At 43.9% G+C, this 27,487-nt stretch overlaps 1 protein-coding gene across 14 annotated transcripts in view; it reads left to right on the forward strand.

Moving 5' to 3' along the window:
* dmd (dystrophin) overlaps window positions 1–27,487 on the forward strand; it is a 163,261-nt gene that overhangs the window by 133,568 nt on the left and 2,206 nt on the right. For 10 of the 14 annotated variants that reach the window (XM_079581873.1, XM_079581874.1, XM_079581866.1 and 7 more), the window contains 16 exons: window positions 618–679; window positions 1,717–1,791; window positions 4,902–5,103; window positions 5,184–5,269; window positions 5,350–5,507; window positions 8,421–8,587; window positions 10,044–10,155; window positions 12,186–12,322; window positions 13,891–13,926; window positions 16,089–16,154; window positions 19,091–19,156; window positions 21,940–22,098; window positions 22,541–22,784; window positions 25,082–25,196; window positions 25,259–25,345; window positions 26,667–26,692. In XM_079581873.1, the coding sequence (XP_079437999.1) occupies window positions 618–679; window positions 1,717–1,791; window positions 4,902–5,103; window positions 5,184–5,269; window positions 5,350–5,507; window positions 8,421–8,587; window positions 10,044–10,155; window positions 12,186–12,322; window positions 13,891–13,926; window positions 16,089–16,154; window positions 19,091–19,156; window positions 21,940–22,098; window positions 22,541–22,784; window positions 25,082–25,196; window positions 25,259–25,345; window positions 26,667–26,689 (1,795 nt within the window). In that variant the 3' untranslated portion in view covers window positions 26,690–26,692. The remainder of the gene's footprint in view (window positions 1–617; window positions 680–1,716; window positions 1,792–4,901; window positions 5,104–5,183; window positions 5,270–5,349; window positions 5,508–8,420; window positions 8,588–10,043; window positions 10,156–12,185; window positions 12,323–13,890; window positions 13,927–16,088; window positions 16,155–19,090; window positions 19,157–21,939; window positions 22,099–22,540; window positions 22,785–25,081; window positions 25,197–25,258; window positions 25,346–26,666; window positions 26,693–27,487) is intronic. The other 4 variants (XM_079581867.1, XM_079581865.1, XM_079581868.1 and 1 more) reach the window with 2 other exon arrangements.

Below are 27,487 nucleotides of genomic sequence, written 5' to 3' on the forward strand. Positions count from 1 at the left end.
GTTATTGTTGCAAATAATAAGAGAAAAAAAGAAAAAAAATCTTCACACTCTTGAGCTTTTGTCTCTTGAGTGGCAAGCGGCAGTCACGAGAAGCGAAATGTGCGAGCCGACAATGACACAGCGTGCGACCGGCCCTCCCTCATCCGCCGCTGTGATGCACGGGACTGGCAAACTGGAACGCCAAAGCGACTTGTTATTTTCCAACATGATGAGATGGAGGCTCTGAAATCCACAAACAGCGGGATTAATGTCACAGTGTCAGATTTTGAGAAAACTGATCCAATTTTCATCTCGGTGCATTGCAAAAAAGCCTGTCTGTTTTTTGAGGGTTTTTTTTCCCCCCACAATGCTGAGAGACAGGCTATTCATGTTTACCTTTTGTGGTGCAGCCGCATGATTTCGGGAAACTGTCTAATTGCAATTATTTTTTTGGCAGCTGTTGACCTTTCAAGTCCGTTCCTTGGTAATGAAAGGCAACTGCCGAGCGTCCTATAAAAACTTCATCCTCTGCGCGGTGTCAGGGGTGTATTTAGGGAGAATGTTACTGAAGTTGGAAGTAATTCGACCTGACAGCTCCATTGACCTGTGTCTAAAGTTTGTGTCTCCTCTCTCCGCAGTCACCAGACCCAGACAACATGCTGGGACCATCCCAAGATGGCCGAGCTCTACCAGAGTCTGGGTAAGACCTCTTTGAACTAGAATGTTTCATAAATAAGTATGAGTCAGTTCTAAGTAACTCATACCCCTAGAGGCCATAAGCGTCACTGCAGGTGTCGTAGCATGTTATGGTTTTTAACTCATTAACTGTCCGTGAGAGTAAATACTACGCTGACAGAAAAGACAAGACATTTTTTTTCACTCAAACTTGGCTGTAAATACTGTTTAAATGGCGCTAGCCCGCAGTTAGCTTTCCCCGTTAGCCTGTTAGCCTTCTTTGTGATTCTATTAGTGTGTATTGGGGCCTCTGACCCGGAGGCAGAGAAGTTGCATTTGTGTTTTCTGGCCAGAGACACTGGGGGGAGATGAAAGACCCCCCAATTATCCCATTAACACTTGTATTACCCCCAGAGGGACTACAGAAAGGATTTATGAAGATAAACAAGTTACTTAGTACTGCTGTTAAGTACATTTTTGGTCAATGTGTGGGGAGAAATCTGCAAACTTCTTGGTTTTTGAGGTTAATGTTCCATCAGAATTGTTTCTTATTGACATTCTGTTGTTACATTCTGCTAAAAGCACACACAGTGATTTCTTCCCAGCTTTTGCTGCTGGCCTCACTGAGTATAGGTTATACATACACTGACTTTAGTGGGCGTCTAACTAGCTGCTCGCTGAACTCTGACCCTTTTCCATATACAACAGTGTTCTCACCTCCCATGTTCCTTCACATCAATTATCTCCTTTTAACATTTTACAAAAGCCGAACTAAACACTCGGACTGGACAGTGTTTTCGAGCTTGCAAAATCCAAACAAAAGTGATGTTCGCAGTGTGACAACCTTAAATCTAGTTAGTGACGCACACGCTCCGAAGCGCCAGCAGCCGCCGCCCACTGTTGTATCGATCCATACTTTCTTTCCTGGCCCACTTGTACAAAACCTTCAGAAAGAAAATAAAAAAAACCCTGCTTTGCTTTCGCATTTCACGTTGATATTTTCCTAACGCACTGTTCCGTCTCGTACCTCTTCTGATCTCACCTTCTGTCTCTCCTCTCCAGCCGACCTCAACAACGTGCGCTTCTCGGCGTACCGCACGGCTATGAAGCTCCGGCGTCTCCAAAAAGCCCTTTGCTGTAAGTACAATCTACCTGTACCATTGTCTGTGGACACAAGCACACTCCACTCCAATTGAAGTGCACTCCCACACTCCCGCTTTGTTCCTTGCCTTCCCGTCTCCTCTTTAGTCGCCTAATTTGCTCGTAGGGTCCTTGGTCTATCCTCCACTTCCTCCCCGGGGAGTTTCCTGCCTCCTACCTCCTAGCGCTCCTCTACATATGCGTGCGTGTTTGCTCAAGCCTGTTGTGTCGTCTCTCTCCCGCCCACATTTGCAGCCCTTTTCTCGTGTTTGATGTCCTAGCGCTGGTCGTGCAGCCGGCGAGCACTCTTAACAAAGCAGAAGCCACAGAGCGAGAACTACTCAGAGGTTTAGTTATTAACGCGGGTTAAGTGAGTGCAAGTTGGCCATGTGCGGAGTGACTCATTGCGAAAGTCTCCACTACTGTATTGTTTGTTTGCCGTTACCCTGTCCGTGATCAAAAGGTATGGTCAGAAATGGATGCACTTGAGTTTGCATAATGTACACGTCTAGAAAATACCTCTAGGACAAAGCTGTGAATATATAAAAATGTAAGGAAAATGCGAGCAGAGGGCGCAGCGTCTGGTGATCAGTGCAAAACAACTGAACTGTTTGAAAAGAAGCTCACAACAATGGTAACTGCCGGACCGTGATGCAAATTTATCTGCTCAGGGAACAATTTGACCACAGACAGGGAGGAGAAGTTAAAGCTGCATTATGCAACTTTTTATGTGGAAAAAAAAGGAGATTCTTGTGCATATTTGACCTTACAGTGACCTAGCGGCTGTATGGGTGGTCACTGTGGCACCTTTACTTTCCATCACTGCGGCTCTTGGACGCTCCAGGATCGATGGGGTGGGAGGGTTTCACTGCTGACGGACCCTCTCACCAGAAAACCGACAAAGCAATTGATCCTGGAGCGTTGTAGAGATCACCGTGATGGAAAGTAAAGGGGCCATGCTGACCACTCATACAGCTACACTCACTACAAGGTCAAATATGCACAAATAGCAAGGTTTTTTTTTTCACATAAAAAGTTGCATAATGCACCATTTAACTTTCAGAAGAAGCTGACCATATCGCCCATCTCTACTTCAAACTTGGGCACAGTTTTGGCATACATCAAACTGATCCAAATAAGTAAGTAGGAAGTAAATCTGAGAGTTTAAGGAAGTAAACTCTCAGATTTCTAAAGGCAAAGGAGATTAGACTCTAAACTGATAGTGTTGAGAATACACATCATTTTCATTACAGCTGGTGCAATGAATCTGATTTCTGTCAGTCAAGTTAAAACACCTTTCATAAAACATAATCACAAGACAATTATTGAAACTAAAACTTCCAACAGTAAGAAATGATTGGAATTAACGGCATTTGTCGTTATTCAACTTCCAGAGCGTAATTTCAATCAGCTCAACTGTCTCTTATTAAGATTAATGGCTCGCCATCTGTCCAACAAATTCAGTCTGCTTCATAAAGAGTTCTTTATTTTGTCTTCCACTAGGGCTGCACAATTCAGGGAAATAAGGCGAGGCTTATTTATTTATACCACGCATTTCATACACAAGGTAACTTTATACGCCTATAATATAATAAAATGCTGACAATTATTGCTATTTGTGTTTTTATTGCGCATTTATTAGCTCGGAGTCTGTCCATTTTAAAAGTGTGATGAGAGTTAGTGGTGGAGTAGTTTAAACTATTAGCAGCAGCTCCATCTCGCTTCTGGCTCTCACAATCTCTCCCACACATCTTGATTTTTCACAAATAGTAATAATATGCACATTTTGTAATATTCTTTATTGTTGGCAAAAAGAAATGCGCTCTACTTGAAGAAATCTGGTGCCACAGCTTTAACATTTGAACTGCAAAACTTATACAACAATCACAGGCTTTTCAGAGCATGTTGGCGGTTAGCACGTTTTATGCTAATTTATCCCAATGGAGACAGATTCCGGCGGACAGTATTGTGCAGCCCTTTCACCATGTTGTATGCAAAGACAAATGGGTGATTCTCAAGCTTTAAAAAATAAGCGCGAGAGTCCGTGCTCAATAGCCCACTTCCCATCAGCTGGATTGTCTTTAGGAAATAGGCAGCAGTGCATTGCAATGTGCCTGATATTTGCCTGAGCTTCTGCCAGCTAGCGGACTGTTTGGCCTTTTAGGAGAGTTAAGGCACCACTGTCCTTTGGAAGCGTCCTTTAGTCGACTTAATGAGAGATAAAGATGAATAATGGTGCTCTTTATTGATCTCTGGTGTGAAGGCGTCTTCTCTGCTCTGTCCTTGGTGCGGAAGGACGCAAGACTCTGCTGACAAAAGCCACGTGACTAAGGCAACTAGGATTTCTTCATATACTCTACTTCGTTTCATTACTAGACAATTAAAGAACATCCTTAAAGGGATATTTCAAGATTTTTGACATAGGGCCTCATTTCCTAGTTGTCCAGAGTGTTGCTGATTTCTGGAGATATTTTTTTCTTAAATTCACACAGTTCTTATATTTGAAGAGCTTAGTGGCGCTAGGCTAGTGCATGTCTATGGTATCAGCTAGCCTGCATTAAAAACAGCCTGACCCGCTCCACAGAGCACCTGAGGCAAATCACTTATAACGCCAGACTAACCATATAAATGTCTGTGTCGATAGAGTAATTTTAACCATTTTGCATTTAAAACACCTTATATTTGAGCAGCATCAGCTTCGTGGTTGTATAAGCTACGCAGCGGCGGAGTGATCTGCTAGAAAATAGTCCCTCAAAATGCGGTAATTCATGTGATGCAAGGTCAGTTATATTCCAAAAATTATTCTATCGACACAGACATTTATAATCTGGCGTTATAAATAATTTAACTCAGGTGCACTGTGGAGTGAGTCAGACCGTTTTAAATGCAGGCTAGCTGATACCATAGACAGGCACTAGCCTAGCGCCTCTAAGCTCTTCAAATATAAGAACTGCATGAATTACAAAACAAAATATCTCCAGAAATCAACAACATTCTGGATAACTAGGAAATGAGGCCCTATGTCAAAAATCCTGAAATATCCCTTTAATGTTGACGTTTATCAAAAGTTTCTACCTATAGTAATATGTGTGTGTCTGCCTCCCCAGTGGACCTCCTGGGCATGCCCACAGCCTGCGAGGTTTTCGACCAGCACGGCCTGAAGCAGAACGAACAGTTGGTGGACATCTCTCAGCTGGTCACCTGCCTGACCAGCCTGTACCAGCGGCTGGAGCAGACGCACTCGCACCTGGTCAACGTCCCGCTGTGTGTGGACATGTGCCTCAACTGGCTGCTCAACGTCTACGACACGTACGGGAATGGAGATGGGAGATGGGGGCCAAACAAAACACAGAGGGCTAGAATGATTTTTGTTTTTTGTTTTTTAACAGAAGCCGCACTGGAAAGATTCGAACGCTGTCTTTCAAAACAGGGATCATCTCACTCTGCAAGGCACATCTGGAGGACAAGTACAGATGTAAGGCTCATCAAAACCTTCGCCACAGCTTCTGCATAGTTATAAATACTATCTGATTTCGAAATGCTCCTTGTTTGCAGTCCTATTCCGTCAAGTGGCCAGCGCTACTGGCTTCTGTGACCAGCGGCGCCTGGGCCTGCTCCTCCACGACTCCATCCAGATCCCCCGGCAGCTCGGAGAGGTGGCGTCTTTCGGCGGCTCCAACATCGAGCCCTCAGTCCGCAGCTGCTTTCAGTTCGTACGTATAAGCAATGAAAGTTAACAGTAATGTCACTAAAAATTCACATTGGAAAAGTGCCCTCATTTCGCTTCACAGTGCAGACTTTTTCTCGGTCATGCATAATTAGCCATGTGCTCTGGAGCTTAGTCTTTGTATAGATCTCCCTGTTGTTTTTTAGGCGCACTGTAGTATCAGACTGGTATTGGTATCGGCAGCTCTGATCGAAATGGAGGGGGGTTTATTTTAAAACGCTGTCAGTAATGGCTACGCTGCAGTAACTCGGCCCCTAATGTCCTCAGCCCTCCCTTATAAGAGCTCATATATTCCCTTTAGCCCCATCGAATGGCCAAGTCTTGGTTCATGTCCAGCCAAATCTGCTTTTTAAAAGAAATCCGGGCCTATTGTCAGCGCTGAAATAAAGGGCGAACGCCGGAGCCAAGGATAATATAGGCAGCTAAAAGAACAGACGCACCGTAGCGCTCCAGTCGCTGTGTGCGCGAGTGAATGACAGAGCACATAGCATCAAACAAATGATCTTTGACAGCTGCGGAGATGTGTCTGGAATGAAAATGTTTTTTTTTTTTTTTTTTTATGAGCGCGAGAGAGGAGAGGGGGAAGCGAAGACAATAGCAAGGGGATGAGCACACTACTCCCACCTCCTATAAAGATGACAGTAAAAGCAACGGACAGCGCCGCAAAGCCACAATCCCCTTTGTTTGGGCCGCGTCGGAGCAGCCGACAGGAGCAAAGTTTCGGCAGCTGAAACATGACAGTCCCCGAAGCGTTTCCAGTGATTGCAGGCTGACGGGATTATCTCTTAAGCTCTAAAGATGATCTGCTCTTATGCGGATGCCAATAACGAAATCTTGCGTGCCTTCTAACCTCCCCCACAGGGAAAAAAGTAAATAAATAAAAGCGACAACAGCGGAAAGTCAAACCGCGGGATTCTTGACTCCCCACATTTATGCACAGAAACAATTGTTATGGAGCGAGTTCCAGCATCTCCTCCAGACCTGCCCTGTTTGCGATCAAGAACATTAGGCCCATATGCCGGCACATTCTCCATCTCCCCCTGTCAGCGTATTGATTGACAGCAGTGATAATCCCAGACGTGATGATATACCAAAGCCCGGAGCATCTGTTTACCTTGTCTTGTGTTTTGTGAGCCGGTAATAGCCTGCTCTGTGATGCCTCGCACCTTGAAGCAGCACAAATGTTGTATCTTTTTTTCTACCTCCTTTTATTTCGAACAACAGATGGAAACGAGAGGTGAGCCGCTCGTACATTTAGTTCCAGACACATCGCTAATAATTCAATAAGCGCTCAGACAGACGGTTTTGGATACAGCCTTTTTTGCGCTCCGCTTTCGATTTTATTTTGGTTATGCCTCGTAAACAAAACACACACAAAAAAAAGCTTTTCCAGGTCACGGTGTACCCTTTGTTCAGTTTATGATTTGATATAAAGCTCACTCGCCAGATGGGCAATTTCGTATCACCCCCCGCCGTGATTTTACTAATTTTATCTGTTTGTGTATTTTGTGTGAGGTTCAAACACAAGGGGAGAAAGCCATGAATAGAATACTGATGTTGTAGTGAAACAGCTGCTCTGCAAAGGGGAGCAAGACAAGGAGGTGTGGGAGGGGCTTATGGGGATTTCATGTGAATGTCAGGAAGTACTGGATGTTTTGTTTCAGTTGTTTTGGATCAATATGGCATTTTCCAACCAACAAAGTGTAAGATAGTGATAAAGATATGTTTGAGATTAGGGCTGCACGATATTGAAGTAACTTGTGATATGCGATACAACCGTGAAGTATCGCGATAACGATACTGGGGGCAAAGCTTTCGATTTGCCGATCGATCTACGTTCCCACCCTCACCTATGGTCATGTGATTTGGGTAATGACCGAAAGGACAAGATCGTGAATACAAGCGGCCGAAATGAGTTTCCTTCGTGGGTGCACCCTTGGAGATCGGGTGAGGAGCTCAGTTACCCAGGAGGAGCTTGGAGTAGAGTCGCTGCTCCTTCACGTTGAAAGGAGCCAGCTGAGATGGCTCGGGCATCTGTTCCGGATGCCTCCTGGTCGCCTCCCGCGGGAAGTGTTCCAGGAATGTCCTATGGGGACAAGGCCTCGTGGAAGGCCCAGGACACACTGGTGGGACTATGTCTCCGAGCTGGCCTGGTGTCGCCTCGGGCCCCCCCCCCAGAACAGCTGGAGGAGGTGTGCGTGGATTGGGAAGTGGGAATTGGGAAGCTGAAACTGCTGCCACCGCGACACGGCCCCGGATAAAGCGGAAGACAATGGATGGATGTTCCATTACAATTAAACACAAATTGGAAGTTACTAGTTTTCAGCAAATTGTGTCAAAAGAAGTCTTATAGAAAACTACATCAGCACCACAAGATAAAATTTAACTAAGGAAATGTTTAGCCTCTTAACCCCCTCCATTTTCTCCTATTCATCTTTACCCAAGTCTAAAAGGTCTATAGGCCAGAGTAAGGCCTCAATTGAAAGCTGAGACCTACACAACTCATTGAAACCAATCTTTTTTCTTCGTTTTTTCATCACACATTTTGTCACTTTTCTGTCACTCTTTTGTGGCTCTTTTGTTGCATTTTCATCATTTTTGTCTCATTTTTGTTGCCATTTTGACCTTTTTTGTCAAGAAGCTTTTAGATATGGATGAAACCAAACTGGGGTAAATGTTCTTGGTTCAGGTGGGGGTTAGGAGGTTAACTAGTTCAATATATTGTTTGTTTTTGAGTCTTCCAGGTGAAGGCTTCAGCGATGTTGCCATATATAGTGGCTTTTTACGATACGGATATTGCATCACCTAACACCGCGATACGATATTTTTTGACGATATATTGTGCTTCCCTATTTGAGATCATCACCAAATACCTGCTCTGTCACTGTCAACCCCTCAGGCCAACAACAAGCCGGAGCTGGAGGCGGCCATGTTCCTGGACTGGATGCGCCTGGAGCCCCAGTCCATGGTGTGGCTCCCCGTCCTGCACCGCGTGGCCGCCGCCGAAACCGCCAAGCACCAGGCCAAGTGTAACATCTGCAAGGAGTGCCCCATTATAGGCTTCAGGTACCACCTCCTCCACACACCCCCCACTCCAAATCCATTTGAAAACCCTCCGCCGTTATACTGGCAAGCGAGGACATTTTCCCATAAAGTCTCACCCCATTACCTAAAGAGTAATAAAACACAACATTAATTTCATTTTGGGTAAATTGAAACAAAGCCGCTACTCCGCCGCGCCTCCAGCATGTAGGAATGTTGCCAGTATTTAACACGTCTTTAGCATCCAGCTCCTAGGAAGTAAAAACCCCGATCTATCACACTTTTAACAAGTCTATACGTTTAATGAAAAAGGATGCGCCGACTAACCCCGCTTTATTATACGCCGTTGTCTCGTTCCTAATAACTAAGCAGGGAGAAATTGCTATTTTATTGCCCCAACGCCACAGAGGAGAGGTTTGGGTTTGAAGCGTGCCGCGCGCTCTCTCGTCCCCGTAGTGTTTTGCTTTATTTAAACAGTAGTGAGAAAGAGGTGCCGCTGCTGGGATTTTTCTTTTTTTTCTCTTTCTCTTCCTTTCCCAGATTCGCCTTCATGTCTTTTGCACACACGCTGGAGAAAATTGAAAAGAGCGACGGCGCGCAGTCGGTCCCTGGGTAGCGCCGCCGTGAGACGACGCATCTCCGCGGCTTTTTCCGACTTTGAGGAAAAAAATCCACACTCGAAGTCTGAAACCGTGATTGCGAGCGAGAACGTGAACACTAAACGCGTCGTCAATGCGCTCGACAAAGCCACAGCCTCCACTTCACTCCGTTTATTACTGTACGACTTTCGATTTAGACGTTTATTTAAATTGACTTCCTCCGTCGGACCCAGTTTGACATTTTGACCTTATCAGAAAATGGCAGCCTCCACAATATTCCGATTAATTGCATTGATTTTAGCTTTCTCCTAAATTGGCCTGGTTTATTTTTGCATAATAAAGCTGCCCTGATAATGGGATGCTCGGCTTAAATTATGATTGAAAATTATTATTATTTTTACAAGGCAGTCCGCCGACGTTTTTTTACGAATGCAAGCTGGCCCTACAGGAGGAGTTTACTTTTCTCCTCCAGTGTTCCTCTGATGGATGATATGATTCTTCCCGTTTAAAAAAAAAACAGTGCTTTGTCGTTTTTTGCTCTTTTTTCCCCCCTTGTAAATTCAGGTGTGTCTGGTCCCTTTGTTGGTGGGCCTCCTCATAACAATCGAGAGGTGATAAATTTTAATGAAGTGTCCCGGGGCCACCGGATAAATTTCTCATTTAGGGACTGGGCCCGAAAGAATTTTAACTACTGCCTCCCCGACCAAAACGGAGCAGTAAATCTCCCTGTTTATGGAGCCTTCCTCTGTGGGGCCTTCCCTTTCTGTAGTTTATAGTTTTTCTCGTGATAAGTCTCTCTAGTCACCTCCCTTTGTCCCCAAACCTGCCCTGACCTTCGTTTGCAATCTATTTTCCCCCTCCCTTTCTCTCTCTCTCCTCAGATATCGCAGTCTGAAGCATTTCAACTATGACATTTGCCAAAGCTGCTTCTTCTCCGGACGCGTCGCCAAGGGACACAAGATGCAGTACCCCATGGTGGAATACTGCACTCCGGTACAAAGGCTTTTTAACTCAAAACCCTTATTACACCCATGACCACTGTGTAAGCAAAGACCTATAGGAGTAGTTATAGTGGTATGACTTTACTGCCCCCTTTGGGAAATTAGTGCCTCAGGGCGAGCTGTCAGGAGCTGTGCGGCTACTGTGCATGTTTTGGGTTTATGGGGGAAACCGGAGCACCGAGAGAAAACTGAAAGGCCTGAGAATTTGCTGCGAGGCAGAAGTGCAAGTTTAATAACTCTACATGATCATACCCTCAATAATGAACATTTTAGTGTGAGGAAGTGCTGTGTCAAGCCTAAATAAAGCTAAACCTCAGATAAATTAACCCAGCTGAGGCCCTGTGGCTAACCGCTGTGCCAGCTGGAGTAGCAGTTGTAGTATTTTAAATGGTCCCAGATAAGCAATGTGATATTCTCTGGCAAGCAACAGCCTGCCGGAGTCCACTGCGAGGCACAGCTTTGTTTTACCTCTCTCACTGGGATAAGGCCTTACCCGATCCCGTCAGGATAGGGCCTGGTCGGTACTGGGATGGGAGACCGTTTCTGAACACCAGGAAGTGGGTGAATGTAGTGTGTGAGCGGTGGTGGTCGGAGGGGCCCGTCAGTCCGCCCCAGGGCAGCTGTGCCTACAATAGTATGGAGTGAATGAATAATGTAAAACAGGGGTAGGCAACCTCAGGCCCGGGGGCCAAAACCGGCCCTCCATTATCAAACTCTGGCCCTCGAGATGATTTTGAGAAATATTACGACCCAAATCAGAAATCAAGTGCCTGTTAAAGTACTCTAGAAATGTGGAAAATACTGTCAATTGCTTAAAATGTAAAAGCAGAGCACCCTTTTAGGCCGTAATCCTAAAAGAATACTAATCTAAAGGAAGAAATGACTTGCATCTACTTGAATTAAAAGATCAAATCTAAAGTTTGAGTAGATTTGGTCTGGCCTTAGAGCAGATAAAACCTATTCTTGCCAATGGAACAAGCACAAGTTTTTTCTTAATTCAGATTATTTTGTACAATTTCAAGTGAAAAATAAATATGTACAGTAAAAGTTAATTTATCTGATTTCCAGTGGGATTTCTATTTGTTCCATTGCCAATAGCGTTTTTATCTGATCTGCTTTAATTGGAGGGTCCGGCCCTGATGTAAAGTGTCTGTCAGTGTCTAGAGAAGCGCCTATTATGATATAGTTGTTGTAGCTGTGGTAGTATTTGTTTTTCGATTAACCTTGTTGGAGGTGTTGTTTCCGCAAAGCCATTATTTTTCCACAACGTCACAGAAAAAAAACTCATTTTTCTGTCCAATACAATAAGCACCAAATAGAAGCCGAAGCACGTCTTAAAGTTATTGTCGAACCCCTTTCACAGCGGTCCAGATTGAGTCTCCCACTTCAGTTCAGCGCCGCTGTAAACCCACTCCAGTCCATCACCGCGCAGTGCCATAACAGGAGTGAAGAAAATAAAATGTTAGACCTTGGGTAAACTCTGACATAAAAGGCAGAATGAAAAAGCGGGAGAATTTCACAGCGGGGCTCAGCGGCGACTTTAGGAAGGGCATGAAATACATTTTGCCAAATCACACAACAGCCCTTATCTGCTCCCCGTGGTGCCGTAAACCTGCGCTTGTGTAAATATTTTCTCCAACATGGGACGATGTAAATACTTCGACTATGCCTACAGTGATGAGGAAGATGTATTAACTCCAGCTACAATCAAATGTGTCATTGTATTGGCACATTATTACCTTCCTATTACCAATAGGAAGGAAATTTATATGGTTTTAGTTTCCGACTGCCACAAAATAAGAGTGAATTGCAGAAAGGTCTCAAATCTCTCTGCGTGGAAGCACTGAAGCATAAATCTGCTTTTCCTTCCGCCTGTAACTGTAATGACACACTCCAGTCCCGACAATGAGGGCATTAACTCCGAGTCCGCGGTGAATAAAGTGGAAAAGGCTCGAAATAAATGAGTGCGGGCGTGTTTGTGTCCTGAACAAGCCTGTCTTTGTGCTGCCTGTGCCCGTCCAGACCACATCAGGGGAGGACGTGCGGGACTTTGCCAAGGTGCTGAAGAACAAGTTCAGAACCAAGCGCTACTTCGCCAAACACCCGCGCATGGGCTACCTGCCCGTGCAGACCATCCTGGAGGGGGACAACATGGAAACGTGAGTCCGCACACTCCGACAGAATGTGCCAGCGACATGGAGTTCACTGCAGACACTTTCATACATCTCCAGACCTCACTTCACCCCCGGGCAGAGTGACCATACACGCTGGCTTTTATATTCCGGGCTTGTTTAGCATAACAATCAGGAGCACGCATCCAGCAGTTCTGGCCCCGGCTTCCTCCATTTATCATAAAAGCCGTAATAAATTCAGGGTTGACTGCAATCAATGTCCTTATGGTAAATTTATGAAACACATTACATATTTTGCCCCAATGTAATTTCTCTGCCCACAAGCATTAAACATTTACAAAGGACATCAGCGCCAGGAAAATGCTAATGACAACTTCGGTTTGCGAATCAATATTAGTCCGGATGGATTTGAATGGAAGGCAGTGACGTTTTTTTGTGTAGATTTGTGTTCATGGTTAAGTCCCGGGGCTCACAATCCAATCCTATTCAAGCAATCTCAATATTACATTTGTTTTTGAACTGGCAGTTTGAACAATAAGTGTTAGTATTCGTCTATCCTTGTCTTATAAATATGAACTTATGTAAACCATATGTTGGAATATGTTATAATGTACTCAAAATCAATTCTACTCTGAGCTGTTTGAAATGATTGATTAGCAATTTCTGTAACACACCTCTGGTCAATGATCAATGGCTGATTCAAGCAAGAAAAATGCAGAGGTTTTTGCTCCAAGGGTTAGCTTGGATGCTTGAGGTTTGAGCCAAATCGAAACCTTCTACAATATTAAGGTGAGAGACTGCAGGTGAATCAAGGATAACAAATAAATGTAGATTTATACTATATATAATATGCTATAAGGGAAAAAATCCATAAAAAGACCAAGAAATTCCTTGTTTTTTGCAGTTCAAAACTCATCAAATCAGGCAGGAATTAGATGTTAAAAAATCCCTCCAAAAAAAAGCTTCAAATTATTGTTAAAGGGACCATACAGAGTTTAAAAATGTCAAAATAGTGAATTTTCCTCCTCCTACATGTTCCAACAATGTCCTAATGTGCCACAACTGCCTCTAAAATCCTGCACTGTCACTCAAAAAGGTGTTAATTCGGGTCTGAAGTGCCGTCATTCACAAGCTTAATATAGAAGCTGCAGTTACATGTATGACCTGAGGTGGCAGTAGTGAGTATAAAATGGCTAACTTGCATCTAGCCCCTTTAAGTGCCATATTTGGATGACAGCAGCTTTTCGGTCAATATTTGTGAATGAATATACATGTGTAAGTTGAGGGGCAGCTGTGCTCGTGGTCAGAATGTCATAGAATAAGGATAGAATCAGAATTTGGGGAGATAACTAGCTCAAAAACTGCGTTAAAAAAAAATCTGTTTTCACCTGCCGTGTCTCGCTTTAAAAACCTGCTCTGTATGTCAACAAAAAAACTAATCAACTTTTGTGTGAGTGCGAGTGCCCATTCTCCGCCACCCCGTCCCCACGGCAACCGCCTACCGACTACAGTCCCCATCTTGCTTTCGCTCTGTCTCGCCATGGCGCCGTCGTCCCACTTCCTGTGTCATCATCTCACGTTTTTTTGTCTTGCAGTCCTGTCACTCTGATCAACTTCTGGCCCGTAGATGCGTGAGTATCTTAGCCCCGCACCAGCACACGATCCGGCGACGCGGCGGACAGTAGTCGGCACATGCACTCAGTGGCTGTTCTTTGTGTTGTCTGGTTTGTAGTTTGTGGTCCCCTGTATCTTAGAGAACCCCAAGAAGCACACACGATGCTAGTATGTCCCATATTTATCTAAAACTGCAATGTTACTGTTGCAAATCTCCCTTTTTAAAGTGGACATATCATGCAAAATCAACTTCAAGCACTCAAGCATTTCGCAACATCCACGCAGTTTTCAGTAATCCTCGGGTAATCCTGTTTAATTTAGCTTTTTCCGTCTTCTACGGTGTCGAGAGCGTCAAAAACAGCAGTGTTAAAAAAGCCAAAACTGTCCTCCACATTTTTAAAGCCCATAATCCAACATAATATCTGCTCTGAGCCCTTCAGTGTGTTTGTCACTCTGTGTGGAAGCTGTAAACCACGCTGTAAATCAAAACTGAAAGGCAGGTTTATTTTTGTTATTCCATCAGCTGCCAGCAGGAGGAGCCCCAGGCAAAGTCTTCACCAGCTCTAGCCTGTCCTGTATTTTATTTTTTCACATCAAAAGCAGTGTAATACAACTAAATGGGGATTTTCACAATAAAAGTAGTATAATATAACTAAATGGGGATTTTCACAATAAAAGTAGTATAATATAACTACATGAGGATTTTCACAATAAAAGTAGTATAATATAACTAAATGAGGATTTTCACAAAAACATTTCATGCAACTAAATGAGGATTTTCACAGTGAAAGCAGTGTAATACAACTAAATGGGGATTTTCACAATAAAAGCAGTAAAATATAACTACATGAGGATTTTCACAATAAAAATATTCCATGCAACTAAATGAGGATTTTCACAGTAAAAGCAGCACAATACAACTAAATGGGGATTTTCACAATAAAAGTAGTATAATATAACTAAATGAGGATTTTCACAATAAAAACATTTCATGCAACTAAATGAGGATTTTCACAATAAAAAATATTACAATACAACTAAATGGGGATTTTCACAGTAAAAGCAGCACAATACAACTAAATGGGGATTTTCACAATAAAAGCAGTATAATATAACTAAATGAGGATTTTCACAATAAAAACATTACATGCAACTAAATGGGAATTTTCACAATAAAAGCAGTATAATATAGCTAAATAAGGATTTTCACAATATAGTCACTATTGTGCAACTAAATAGGGTAACAGTAGCCTACTATTCCGCAGTTTTCTAGTTATTTAATTCTTACAGAGGCATCATTTCAAATATAAAATGTGAGATATCAATGCTGAGGCACCAACATAATGTTTTTAAGTCTGTTTTACCCCATGTGTGTCACTGTATGTCCACTTTAAGATCCTCTTCTCACTCCCCATCAAAACAAACCGCTGCTTCATGGACGTACTTTACAGGGAAATTCCAAGTTAACTCAAATTCAGTATCTTAAACACAACTCCAGGATTGCTGACGACCATGTGAACAGCTATACAAGTAGGTTATATTGGGTTTCGAGGCACATTATACTTGGATGAATGACCACTCTAATTGACTCAAATATGTCTGAATATGGCTTTAGCTTCCTAGCTCTTAGAAAAGACTAATTAGCTACAGAAGCCTTCAGGGTTACTTTTAGTTGAATGTGAGTCTCTGGCTAGACTCGGGATCAAATTAGTGTACACATGACAGCCATACTTCTATATATGTCGCCAGAGCTCGCTGCATTTGAATGCGTTTCGAAACAGCAGCGCATCGGCTTATTCCGATCGTTTGTTTCGGTACTGGGGCTCCGTTTTACCGCAGCAACTCCGACAAGAATCTCCTCCGAAATTCTCAAGGACACTGCCTCAAACGCATGGGTCGCTAATGTCCGGCTTAATGATAAACACTGATCCGTTCTAGTGCAAAGTGTGAGCTCTTAGAAATCAATAAAAGTTTCTCAAGGCAGAGGTAATAGGAGCTTGTTTACGATTCATCTCCATAGCTTTACACATCCGCGCTGTGTTGTGTCTGCCGCACTCATAGCTCTCCCCGTGGATTTGCGAGCTAGTGCATGTGTGTGAGTGTTTTGGGAATAATAGCCCCCCAGATGCCTTCATTTAGTTTTTGTTTTTTTTCCCCCTGTTATTTTGTTCTCTTTCAGGCCCGGATCGTCCCCTCAGCTGTCTCACGATGACACGCACACACGCATCGAGCACTACGCCAACCGGTAATGCACCAATCAATGCTACTCTCTTTCCAATACCCGCCAAAGATCACCCACATGCAAAATTTATATCAGAAGAATGTCCCCTTTTAAACCTGTTTTCACCTGATCCATATTTGCCTCCAGAGCGCTCGCCTCACCCAGCACAGTAGCGTATCATATTCCACTGCGATATTCTATCCCGCATATAGTGTTTCGATATCATTCAGCCCCACTCCTGCTCCACTTTCGCTGCCCTGGGAGTGCCGTAGATAATAGCTCCTCCAGAGAGCTCCAGCCAGTGCCCCGAAACCGCGTGATCGATGTGATTTTAAAAATAATGAATTTGGAGGAAAAGCAGCCCGGGCGCGCCACACTCGCCTACACCGGGACGTCTGTCTTCAACCCCCCCTTCTTTTCCCTCCCCTCCCGTGTTAACGCAAGCATTAACTCACTGGGGATCTTTTGTCCTCATTCCAGGCTGACGCACTTGAATCAACGCCGTATTATCTTAGTTTTTTTTTTTAGTTTTTTTTTTTATCAATCGGGAAGTTGAACATAATAATCGCTAAATGCGCTGCTAAAAGCGTTCTTCTTACGCGGCGGCGTGTCGGATCACATAATGGCCCCAGTGACAGATGGCGCTGAAGGAGATGAGTGTTTCCTGTCGGTAACCTGGGAGTTAAATTTAGCACTTGGTTCCAAAATGGTAAACACTGTGTTCTTATTTATATACAGTCGTGGGATTTGAGGACAGATTGCATGAAGGTGTTGCTGGAACGCTGTAAATGTGTCCAGTAGATGTTAACTTTACGAAAACAGAAGGGAATTTCTACATTTAGTCAATCGTTTGCCTGCAGAGGGCGCTCCGGGTCAGCTCGCAAACCCTGACGAGCCCCGTTTTCTCGCTCCTACTGTCTTTTTTTTCTTTGCAGAGACATTATTTCAAAGTCAAACAATGTCAAAGCGCCACAAATAATGCTCTCCCGCCTCAATTATGTATGATGCGTCAACTTTACAGTAGGTACAAAACAATCTTTCCACTGAAGGCGTAGCGGTTTGTGTGCACTCTTTACCTGTCACGTCTCCCAGCGCTCAAAGAAGAGTGAAGATAGTAAAAATGAAAAATGTAGCGCTCAGCAAAAGAACAACACAATTGAATTTGACAATCTACGGACAAGGCGATAACGCTCTTTCAAAGCGGTAAACACAAGTAAACCCATTGGAGTTTGGATGCAGCTTATAAAGGAAAGGCATGTATGCTGCTTCACTGTCGCAGAACCAAAAATATGATCTGTAAATTAAGGCTAGCATTGCGGAGAAGCCTGATTTCCACGACTACGCCAGTTCCAGAACCCCTGACCCAGGTTGTGATATATTATGCAGGCACAGGCTAAAGCTACAAAAGCCCATAAGGTGTATTTGAACTGCAAGAGGAAGGTTATCAAAGTGTTGTGGAAGCACTGTGCTTTTGGCTGTACTGTACTAAAGCCCACAGTGCATGTCTCTTTAACTTGGGGGATACCTTGACACTTCATCGAATCTCGGCAATGTTTTATTTATGTGAACTTTTCACTATCTTATCCCACATCGAGTTTGTGCAGGCTTTTGCATAAAGAGCCTTCGTACCCACTTTGCTGAATAGGTTACAAAGATTTCCCCGCTTTTGTCGAGGCGATAATAAAGATGATAAATGGCGCGGGGCCGAACCAAAATGTCAAGATATCCCTTTGCTTACAGTCTAATTTGAATGTGTGGACGTAATAAAGTGCGACATTGACTTTTCGGCGGATAAGCAGTGTGCGGCGCCTGCGTTAATGCTTTGCCTGTAGCATTCAGCATGGCGTCGATACCTGCGCAGATGGGAGGCTAAACACGTCAATACTGGAGCTTATTCGCCCAGATATACGTGTGGATTTTTTCAAGTTTTCAAACCCCAGCGCCGAGGGACGAGAAGCGGCCTCGACAAAGAGTCACGCTCTCTCCTAATCGGGAGGTCGGTGGGACATGTGGAAAGGGGGTTTGCTGCCAGGGGCGGCGTTTTTGATCATTTAGACAGAGTCCTGAGCCGCCTCCGGGCCAACACCGCTCCCAGACGTTTGCCAGATTTCAGATGAAAGCGAGGTGGCAAGGTGAAGGAGTCGAATAATTAGCGCCCCTTGATAGAGCCGGAGTGCGGGCGCCGAGGCCAGGGCAGGTGTCACTCCCCGCGCAAGACTCCATCTCTTGTTTTGATTCGGCAGAGGGAAAAAAAATGGGCTTTGGTGTTTGCTGCTATAGCACAGAGGCAATTAAAGGCGCTGCTATGACATTTCTAACTATTTTAGCATTATTGATTCCCGTGTCAAGAGCAAAGCAACCTGTTTGTTTACTCCTCCTAATGGGGTGAAATAGATCTCCAGTTTTGAGCTCAAAGAATATGCCGTTTTTACAAGTTTTGGACAGGTGCAGGTTGTGGAGTAAGATTTCAACGCTGTGGGAAAGTTTGACTTGGTGCTTGATCCCTGTGTCGATGAACTTTCTCGATCTAAAATGGATGTAAAGGTGGTGGATGAATATACAGTAGCCCACTTGGATTGGATTCTGTCTGTACCAGTCTGTGCTTATTCAAAAGGCCTTGTAGTGTTGAATCTGCTGAGTCAGAAGCCATATTTCTTGTAAATCGAACGCCAATGAATAGTAAAACAGGTTGCCATCAGCTCCTACGAGGAGGAAAAAAAAGAAAGAAAGCCCACATTTGATCTCCTGCCGATGTTGTAAACACTTGTGTCTAAAGTATCTGGCATTTGCCGCCGTTCACATTAAATATTCATAGGCAACATGTTTACCTCGACCTGCCTTGATTGGAGAAGTGCGTATCGACTCCGGGGAGGGGGGGAAAAACAAAATACCAAAGCGGTGTTTTAAGGTGGAACTTCTTTAACCTCCGAATGTCTGCTCTGTTTCTTCCCCCTCCGCAGGTTAGCAGAAATGGAGACTCGTAATGGCTCGTATCTGAATGACAGTATCTCGCCCAATGAGAGCATGTGAGCACCGCTTTTCTTACTGTCCCGTCGCCGCCGCCGCACTCACCGTCAGCTAACTGTGTCCCAATTGGCTGGCTGTGAACGTGGCTACTTGTGCATTGCATTTTGGGCATTATTTCTGTTCATGTTGAAACGACCGGCGCTGGTATCGGCGTCTTTATCAGCCCATCTCGCGTAACACGCCCAACTCGGGGTGTGTTTTCAGTGAGAGTTTTCTTTGAGTAACTGCAGTGCATATGACAGGTTTGTCTAACCAGATCCCCAACCATACTGTCCCAATGTGCCATTAGCGAGCCCCAGAACTATCTTTTGAATGGTGCGAGGGCAACTTTCCCTCTTCCTTTGCCATAGATGCTTTATCAGGGGTAGGCAATGTCAGGCCCGCGGGCCAAATCCGGCCTTTCCAGCACAGAATTCCTGAAGATGACTTTTAGAAACTTTATTACACAAATCAGAGAGTACTTTAACATTAATGTGAGAAATACTGTCAACACACCCAATTAGGGCATATAATATGTACACAAGTGGACTGGAAATAGAATAATCATTTTAAAGGGGCTAGATGCAAGTTAGTCATTTTATGCTCACTACTGCCACCTCTGGTCTTATGCGTAACTGCAGCTTCTATATTAAGCTCGTGCATGACGGCACTTCAGACCCGAATCAACACCTTTTAGAGGCAGTTGTGGTGAATAGGTCTGAGCTCATTCTACACATTAGGACATGGCTGGAACATGTAGGGGGACGAAAATACTTCGTTTTAACATTTTTAAACTTGGTATTGTCCCTTTAAGGAAGAAATGACATCTACTTGAATTAAGAGTCTAAAGTTTGAGTAGATTTGATCTGGTCTTGGATAAACTAAAAACCTCTTACTGCCTATGGAACAAGTTTTCTTAGATGTGTCATCTCAAGTGATAAACAAATCTTTTTAAATGTAAAAGTTTATTTGTCTGATTATTGGGTTTTATGCTTGTTCCACTGGCATTGTTAGAGAGCGTTTATTTAAGCAATTTTAAGTCATTTATCTCAATTAAGATGGTAATTTTTCCAGTTTGGTCCTTTTAGTTTGGGCTAAAAGTGTCTTTTACAATAAGGACAATTGGCCCTCCATAAAGAAAACACGCCTACCCTGCTTTAGGTTTTTCAACTTCGCTTCATAAAACTGCCATTTCACTGATGTAAAATCACCTACTACTTACCACCGGCACCATCCCATTAAGTAATCATTCAAGTTCTAATTCAACAATAACAGTAATTAGAGAGACATGAAACTTGTCATATGCACTCTGAGCAGAGATTGTTTATTTAGGGGAGTTTTCCAGCCTAATTTGCTTATTTTGATGCTTTACAGCAAATTGAGCTTTTCGTGATTACTCCTAAAACATAAAACCAACTGTAGCGTCGATAGTTTGAAATCTCTCCCGCTTAACGATCTCTGCTCATTACCCAGACTCGTCGGATAACCATTAGCATAACCCGTGACATGTTGAAAATAAGTTGTAATATCTTGTGTGAAGAAAATAACCAGACTTAACTTCTGCATGGCACAAAGAGGGGAATGGGGAAAGGCTCGGGCGCTGCTTTGGCACTTCTCCCTTTCTTCTTTTACTGGAAAGCTGTAAAATATTGCAAGAAAAGTGAGTCGGAGTGGAGAAGCAGGCAGGTGCAGTCATCCAGGCTTTATAGGCTTTATATACGGGGATATTCTATTGGGCTATTACCGCCCGCTGTTACTGTAGCTGTCTATTACATGGATGGGTGACTTAAAATCAAACAACATTATTTCTTTTTATTCTGTTCGATTTTATAACCCTAAAAAGATTCTTCACTCAGGCATAAGCACTTTTTTTTATGGTTATTACAGCCGCGTTGCTATTTTGCTCCAGAATGAAAAGTCTAAATATCGAAATCACTTTAAGAGCAGGGATAAGGATATACTCGCTGAAGGACTGTCTGAAAAGTGTCCGTAAAAATAAAATCCTCTTTTTCCTTTGGGGAGCCGACGGATAAAAGTTTGTCAATAATAACGGCCGCTCATCGAATTTGACATTGCGCAATTAAAAGTTGTTAGTTACCCCTCGCAAACTTGAAAGCCGCTGAACCGAAGACGCGCCTCGCAAAGCGTCTTGGGGGCATTTTTTTTTTTTACTCTCTCCTCCTTTCTTACCTACTCCGCCGCTTCTTCTGCCTATAATGAGTTCTACTTCACAGTCAGCAGCGGGAGCGCCTTGTTTCCAGACGCCGCGCTATCTGCAGCCCTGTTAGTATTCAGACCGGGAAACCAGAGTCCTCAAAAAAAAAAAAGCTTGAGAGAGAGAGAGAGAGAGGGAAGGGGAGCAGCGGAGGACAGCGCATCTAAATACCTGGCCTAATTAAAAACTTCCTCAAAAACACTTCGGGCGGCGCGTTTGATTGGTCCGGAGCTGACGGAGCGTGGCCAATCAAGTCGTCTCAGAAAATGCTCCGAATAGAGTTGTGCAGACGAGCGCTCTCTCCTTCAAAAGAGTCGCACAATCACAAGTAATAAGCTTCCATTGCGTTTTTTTTTTCTCCGTTAATGTCTAAAGAAAACAGAAGTGGGAAGGTTGTAACTGATTGAGAACTTTTACTGCGTCTCCAGTCTAGCATTGGGTCGACTGTTGGTGCCAGACTTGCCCCCTCTCTGTGCCTCAGATTGACTGGTCTCACTGCTGTCATTCCCTTTGCTGATTTTCTGTTCTCCCATTCTCCCGTGTGGCATTGTGCGGTTTGTGTGTGTGTGTCTGTGTGTGCATTTGCAGCGATGACGAGCACATGTTGATCCAGCACTACTGCCACTCTCTGAACCAAGGCTCTCCCCTCAGCCAGCCCCGCAGCCCCGCCCAGATCCTCATCTCCATGGAAACGGAGGAGAAGGGAGAGCTGGAGAGGGTCCTCACCGACCTGGAGCAGGAGAACAGGTCCGTTTTTTTTTTTTGTCCCTGTCAAATGATTGAAACCGTTCAAAGTGCTGGTTACGAAGACCCCCATTCACAAACTTACTGGGGGGAAGTAATGGACTTTTCATCAAAATGTTGGCCAAATCGTTCTGCACTTTGGTAAAAGAATGTTAGTTCTCACAGAAAGAAATTGGCAGTTATTTCCTGGGCTGTTATTCTGTGAAACTATTTTTTGAACCCACTGTTCTGCTGTGATCGTTTCAAAAGAGAAATGTCGCTTTTGGTTTGGCTGCCACAAAGTAATTTTCACATTTCTGCTGGCGACCAAGGTTTATCCCGATTTCCATTTGCTCCAATCAAATAAGATCTCTCTTATCTGTCACTGAAAATGAATAAAAAGCCCCGACATAATGATATTGGCAGCAGATCCCTTCTGAAAGTCCGTCTCTTCCTCTCCCCGCAGAAAGCTGCAGGCCGAGTACGACCGTCTGAAGAAGGCCCATGACCGCAAGGGCCTGTCCCCCCTGCCCTCGCCCCCGGAGATGCTGCCCGTGTCCCCGCAGAGCGCCCGGGACGCCGAGCTCATCGCAGAGGCCAAGCTCCTGCGGCAGCACAAGGGCCGGCTGGAGGCGCGCATGCAGATCCTGGAAGACCACAACAAACAGCTGGAGTCCCAACTGCACCGGCTCCGACAGCTGCTGGAACAGGTACACGCACCGAGGCGCCGCGCTTCCAGGAACAATCCGAGGCGGGGTTTAGGCAACTCTGGAAGTGGGTCACTGGGTAAAAGCGGGGGAATGCAGAAACCGTAGAGATTGCAGTGATTAAAAACAGCGCAAACACGTCTAGACAGTTGAGTTTTCTGTTTGAAGCGAGGTCTCCAACCTCCCGCTCGTCTGGCCTTTTCCAGGGAGCACCCGAAGGATTTCTATTTTTCAACACAAGCTCCTATTTCAAAATAAATCTTGGATATCTCTGGTCTAGACGCTTCATACATTGTCTGACCCCCAAAAAAGTGCTCACCTGGATATAACTGTTTTGAACTGGGGTTGTTGCTGTTGGTCAGGTCTGGTTAGCATCTTTGCAAAGGATGAAGTCTTGGTTCTATCTAGTTGTAATGAATAGCTCTGCCGTTCCAGTTGATGCTCATTGTTTACTATACAGTGGGAGGAAAAAGTGAGTAACATTTCTGCCTAAATTGCTCATAAAATGTGGTCTGATCTTTATTCAAATCTAGGGCTGAAACAACTGATTGATTAATCAACAACTAATCGATTATTGAAATAGTCGACAACTATTGTAGTAATCGATTAATCGTTTTCTAGTAAACACGGACTCAAATCGAGCAAAAATTACATTAAAATTTCGTATTTTCTTATGAAAACCTACTTTAGCTCCTTTTCCATATACAGGCCTGTGTCAGCTCTTTCACCCGCTTTGTCGAGTTTTCCATAACAAAGGCCATGGCCAAACTGGTCTGACCAGGTATAAGTTTTGGGACCGACCTCTGGCTGTGGCCAAAGCGCTGACCCGTGTCTGATGTGAACAGACTGGCCTCTGATTGGCAACGAGAGAGTGGACAGCCCTCACTATGAACGCGCAGGTCATATGGATATAATGTTTTACATCATCATACGGCTGTTCTAAAAGGGGATTTTGCCGATATTAACATTTAGCTGCTGTTTGCGCTGCTTTAGCTGATGTTAGCATAACATTTCATGTAGCTTACCTTCAAAGTTGTATTTAGCGGTTTCTTTTCTGTTTTAATACAGCTTGGCCACCTCTGAATGATTCTATAAGTCCCACATTTGTTCTCATCGCGGCTTTAAAAACTTTTAATGACGATCTGTACAGCGTGCTCCTCTGTGGAGGCGCGGCCCACAACAAATGTGTGGTGGAAACAGAAGTGTGTGCGTGGTAGAGTCGATAAGTGCATCGTTTGTGGAACAACCTCTTCTCTGGTCTTGTGTGTGTTTTGTATATAAATATCTGTGTCTCATCCAATCGGAAGCAGAATTATCGCCAAGAGCCTCCAACAAACCCTCACTTTAAGTTTACCCCATCAACATGTCCTTAAGCAGCGGGATTTTAGCTTTATGTGATTAAAAAAAAATATATAATAATTCAGACACCATTCACAGCCAACGATTAATCGTGAAAATAATCGGTGGATAAATTTATGAAAGCCTGCTTAAACTGATACCACACATACATTTACATTTTATCATTTCTCATTACATTTTTCATAGGTCATAACATGTAAACATTCACAGGACAGGGAGCTATAAGTAAGTGAACCCAGGAATCTCGCTGAACTGGAACAGTTTTGTAAAGAGGGATGGTCCAGGTGACGTCTGGATGAAGTTATCGCTGCCAAAGGAGGGTCAACCAGCGATCAAGGGTGTACTCACTTATACCAAGCTGTCCTGTGAATGTTTACGTGTTATGGCCAATAAAAATATGATAAAATATAAAGGTTTGGGTGGTATTAGTTTAAGCAGACACTGTTTACTCATTCTTGCGATTTGAATAAAGATCAGACCACATTTTATGAGCAGTTTAGGCAGAAATGTGAGAAACGTGAGAAATTGAGTGTACTCACTTTTTCCTCCCACTGCGTGCACCAAAACAGTTAATAAAATAAAAGTCATCAAACATTTTTAGAGGGCGAAATGGCAGCCTGTGTTAATAAGACAATCTTGGGCCAAATTAGCGGGAAAGTGACGCTTCATTTCTCCTTGGGATTTATTTTTGTTCACAAATTTATCACTTTCCGCTTCGGTGACTCGCTCTTATCTCAGACACTCGTTTTCCAAAGTCATCCCAAATGAGAAAGTGACACCTTTTCACAACCTTCACTGTCATGATGCAACGAGGGAGGGATTGGCAGCACTCGTGGGTCACACACTGCCATCTGGTGGGGGGAAATATCCACAGGTCGTGCTTTTATCCTGAGGTTAATGTGGTCGAGTCAAATTGTTAAGTTAATTTTGTGCCTCTCTAGACGGACTCCAAAGTGAACGGCACGGCGCTCTCCTCCCCCTCCACGTCGTCGCAGCGCTCGGACTCCTCCCTCCCCGTGCTCAGAGTGGCCGCCAGTCAGACCACAGACACCATGGGTATGAAAATAGATTCAAAGAGCATCACCTGGGCTGTTTGTAAACACGTCTGGCTCTTACAGGTGACGACGAGTTGTCCAGTCCGTCCCAAGACGCGGGGTTAGAAGAAGTGATGGAGCAGCTCAACCACTCTTTCCCTCATAGCCAAGGTACAATAACATCACACAACTTCATTTCCGAGCTCGTTTGTTAAGCTCCCTTCCAGTTTATAATACGAGTTTGTGATCCTTCTGGCAGGGGAAACCACAAAAGCGAAATCTAACTCCAATTCAATATTATAAAACCTCCATATCGCTATAAAACGTTAAGTGTTCCGAGTATAATGTCCTCATAAAATGCTGTTATTCATCGAAGATTGGGAATATTTTAACGATCCTCAAAGACTTCCTCCCAGCATTAAACTTTAAGAGCTAATTAAAAGTGTAAGTTGTCTAATTACCAAACATTATTATCTAGTGGGGGGAAAAGTATCATCAAAGATTCATGTCAGTTTTTTGCCCGAAGTGTGTGCGAGTCACTGGTGGCAGATTCAAAGTGCTTCAAAAACTGTTTGGTCTCAGGTGCACAATAGACCATGTTACAGCCGCCGGGTTGTTAAGTGTGTTTTACAAGCACAGACAAGAAGAGAGTTCTCCATTTTACTGGGGTTTTAGCAGTAAAAAAAAACTTACACTAGAAAGTTGAAATGTATAGGGTATCAGCGATGTGTAGATTATACCTGAGGAAAAGGTCAGTGTGGGGAAAACAGTGACACATTTGAATTTTTTTGAATGTAAGGGCTACTAGCTGGGACTTGTGCAAGGTTTACACACTGCCCAAGGCCCATAGTTGCTGGGATAATCTAAATCCTTGAGTTTTTGTTGTTGTTAAAGCAGTGCTAAGTAACGTGTTGACCTTAATTAATCGTTTTTGTAGTCCCTCTGGGGGTGATACAAGTGTTTATGGGATGATTGGAGGGTCTTTCATCTCCCCCTGGTGTCTCTGGCCAGAAAACCATGTTTGCAACTTGGCTGCCACCGGACCGGAGCCACCAATACACACTAATGGAATCACGAAGAAGAAACTAACATGCTAACGTCACTTTAAACAGTATTTACAGCCAAGTTTGAGTGAAAAAAAAATATTTTCATCGTATAATTGGATGTACAATACCCCTCTCTCCCGTCGCCTTTTCTGTCAGCGTAGTATTTAATCTCCAAGACAATTAATACGTTAAAAAATCGTAACTTGCTACGACACCTGCAGTTGCGCTTATGGCCTCTAGGGGCAAGAGTTACTTAGTACTGCTTTAATATATTAGTACAAATCTCAGTATTTCTTCCACGTCTGGTCTTACTTAAAATGAATGTCCTTTTTGTTCACCCTTTACCTCTATCTATTTCCCTATTCACACTGTTCTTTCTATCTACCTGTTAATAACGGTGTATTTCTCTCTTTCTGTCTCTGCCTGTCCTCTTTCTCCTGAACCAGGAGGGAGAAGGGGGCACCCCTGAGCGGTAAGTGGGTTTGGACTTCCTATCACCCATTCTGCTAAATCTACTCTCAATTACTACTCTGAAATCTCCACCAAAACAATGATTTGCGCTTCTATCACGTTCCCATTATTATACGTGGATGTTCTGGCACAAAGGGCACGGAGATGCCTCAGAGAAACAAATATCTGGCTCCCTCTTTAATTTCCTCTCCTCTGTCCTCGTCGCTCGTCTGCTCTCGGCGCAGTAGGAAGTGGTGTTTGCCTGGTGTTCTGTGTGATGCGTCTCTGTATACATGTCGCACTCGAGTACACACTGTTTGGTGTAGGCTCAGACAACAGCTCAGGGGGAAACAATAGGAACATCTGCAGACTCCAAAAGTGACACGGTGCATTTGAACTGTGTGGGAGCGTAAGTGTGTGTATTTAAAGGAAGCATTTTACTAACAGAGACGTCACAACCTCAGTGTGAAATGGAAGATAGAAGTGTAACCTCCTGGATTATGCTTAGAAGTGTCATATCTAACTAACATATTTAGACTTCATCCATCCATCCATTTTCTTCCACTTTTCCGTTGCCGGGTCGTGGGGGCTCCTGCTGCAGGTGGTGGGTCCACAGAAGGACGGCCTCATGACTAACCAGGCCTGTTGGTCTCTAATAAGGAGCTTCTGACTTAGACTTAGACTTAGAGCTTCTGACTTAGACTTCACATAAGTAGAAAAATACTCCAGTTTGTGAAACAAGCATGAAATGTGGTACAAGTGGATAAATCTAGGTGTCCATGAAATATTCCAAGATTAGAAAAGTGTCTGATGTGCA

The sequence above is a fragment of the Gobius niger genome (assembly GCF_951799975.1).
Source record: "Gobius niger genome assembly, chromosome: 23".
NCBI classification, from domain to species: Eukaryota; Metazoa; Chordata; class Actinopteri; order Gobiiformes; family Gobiidae; genus Gobius; species Gobius niger.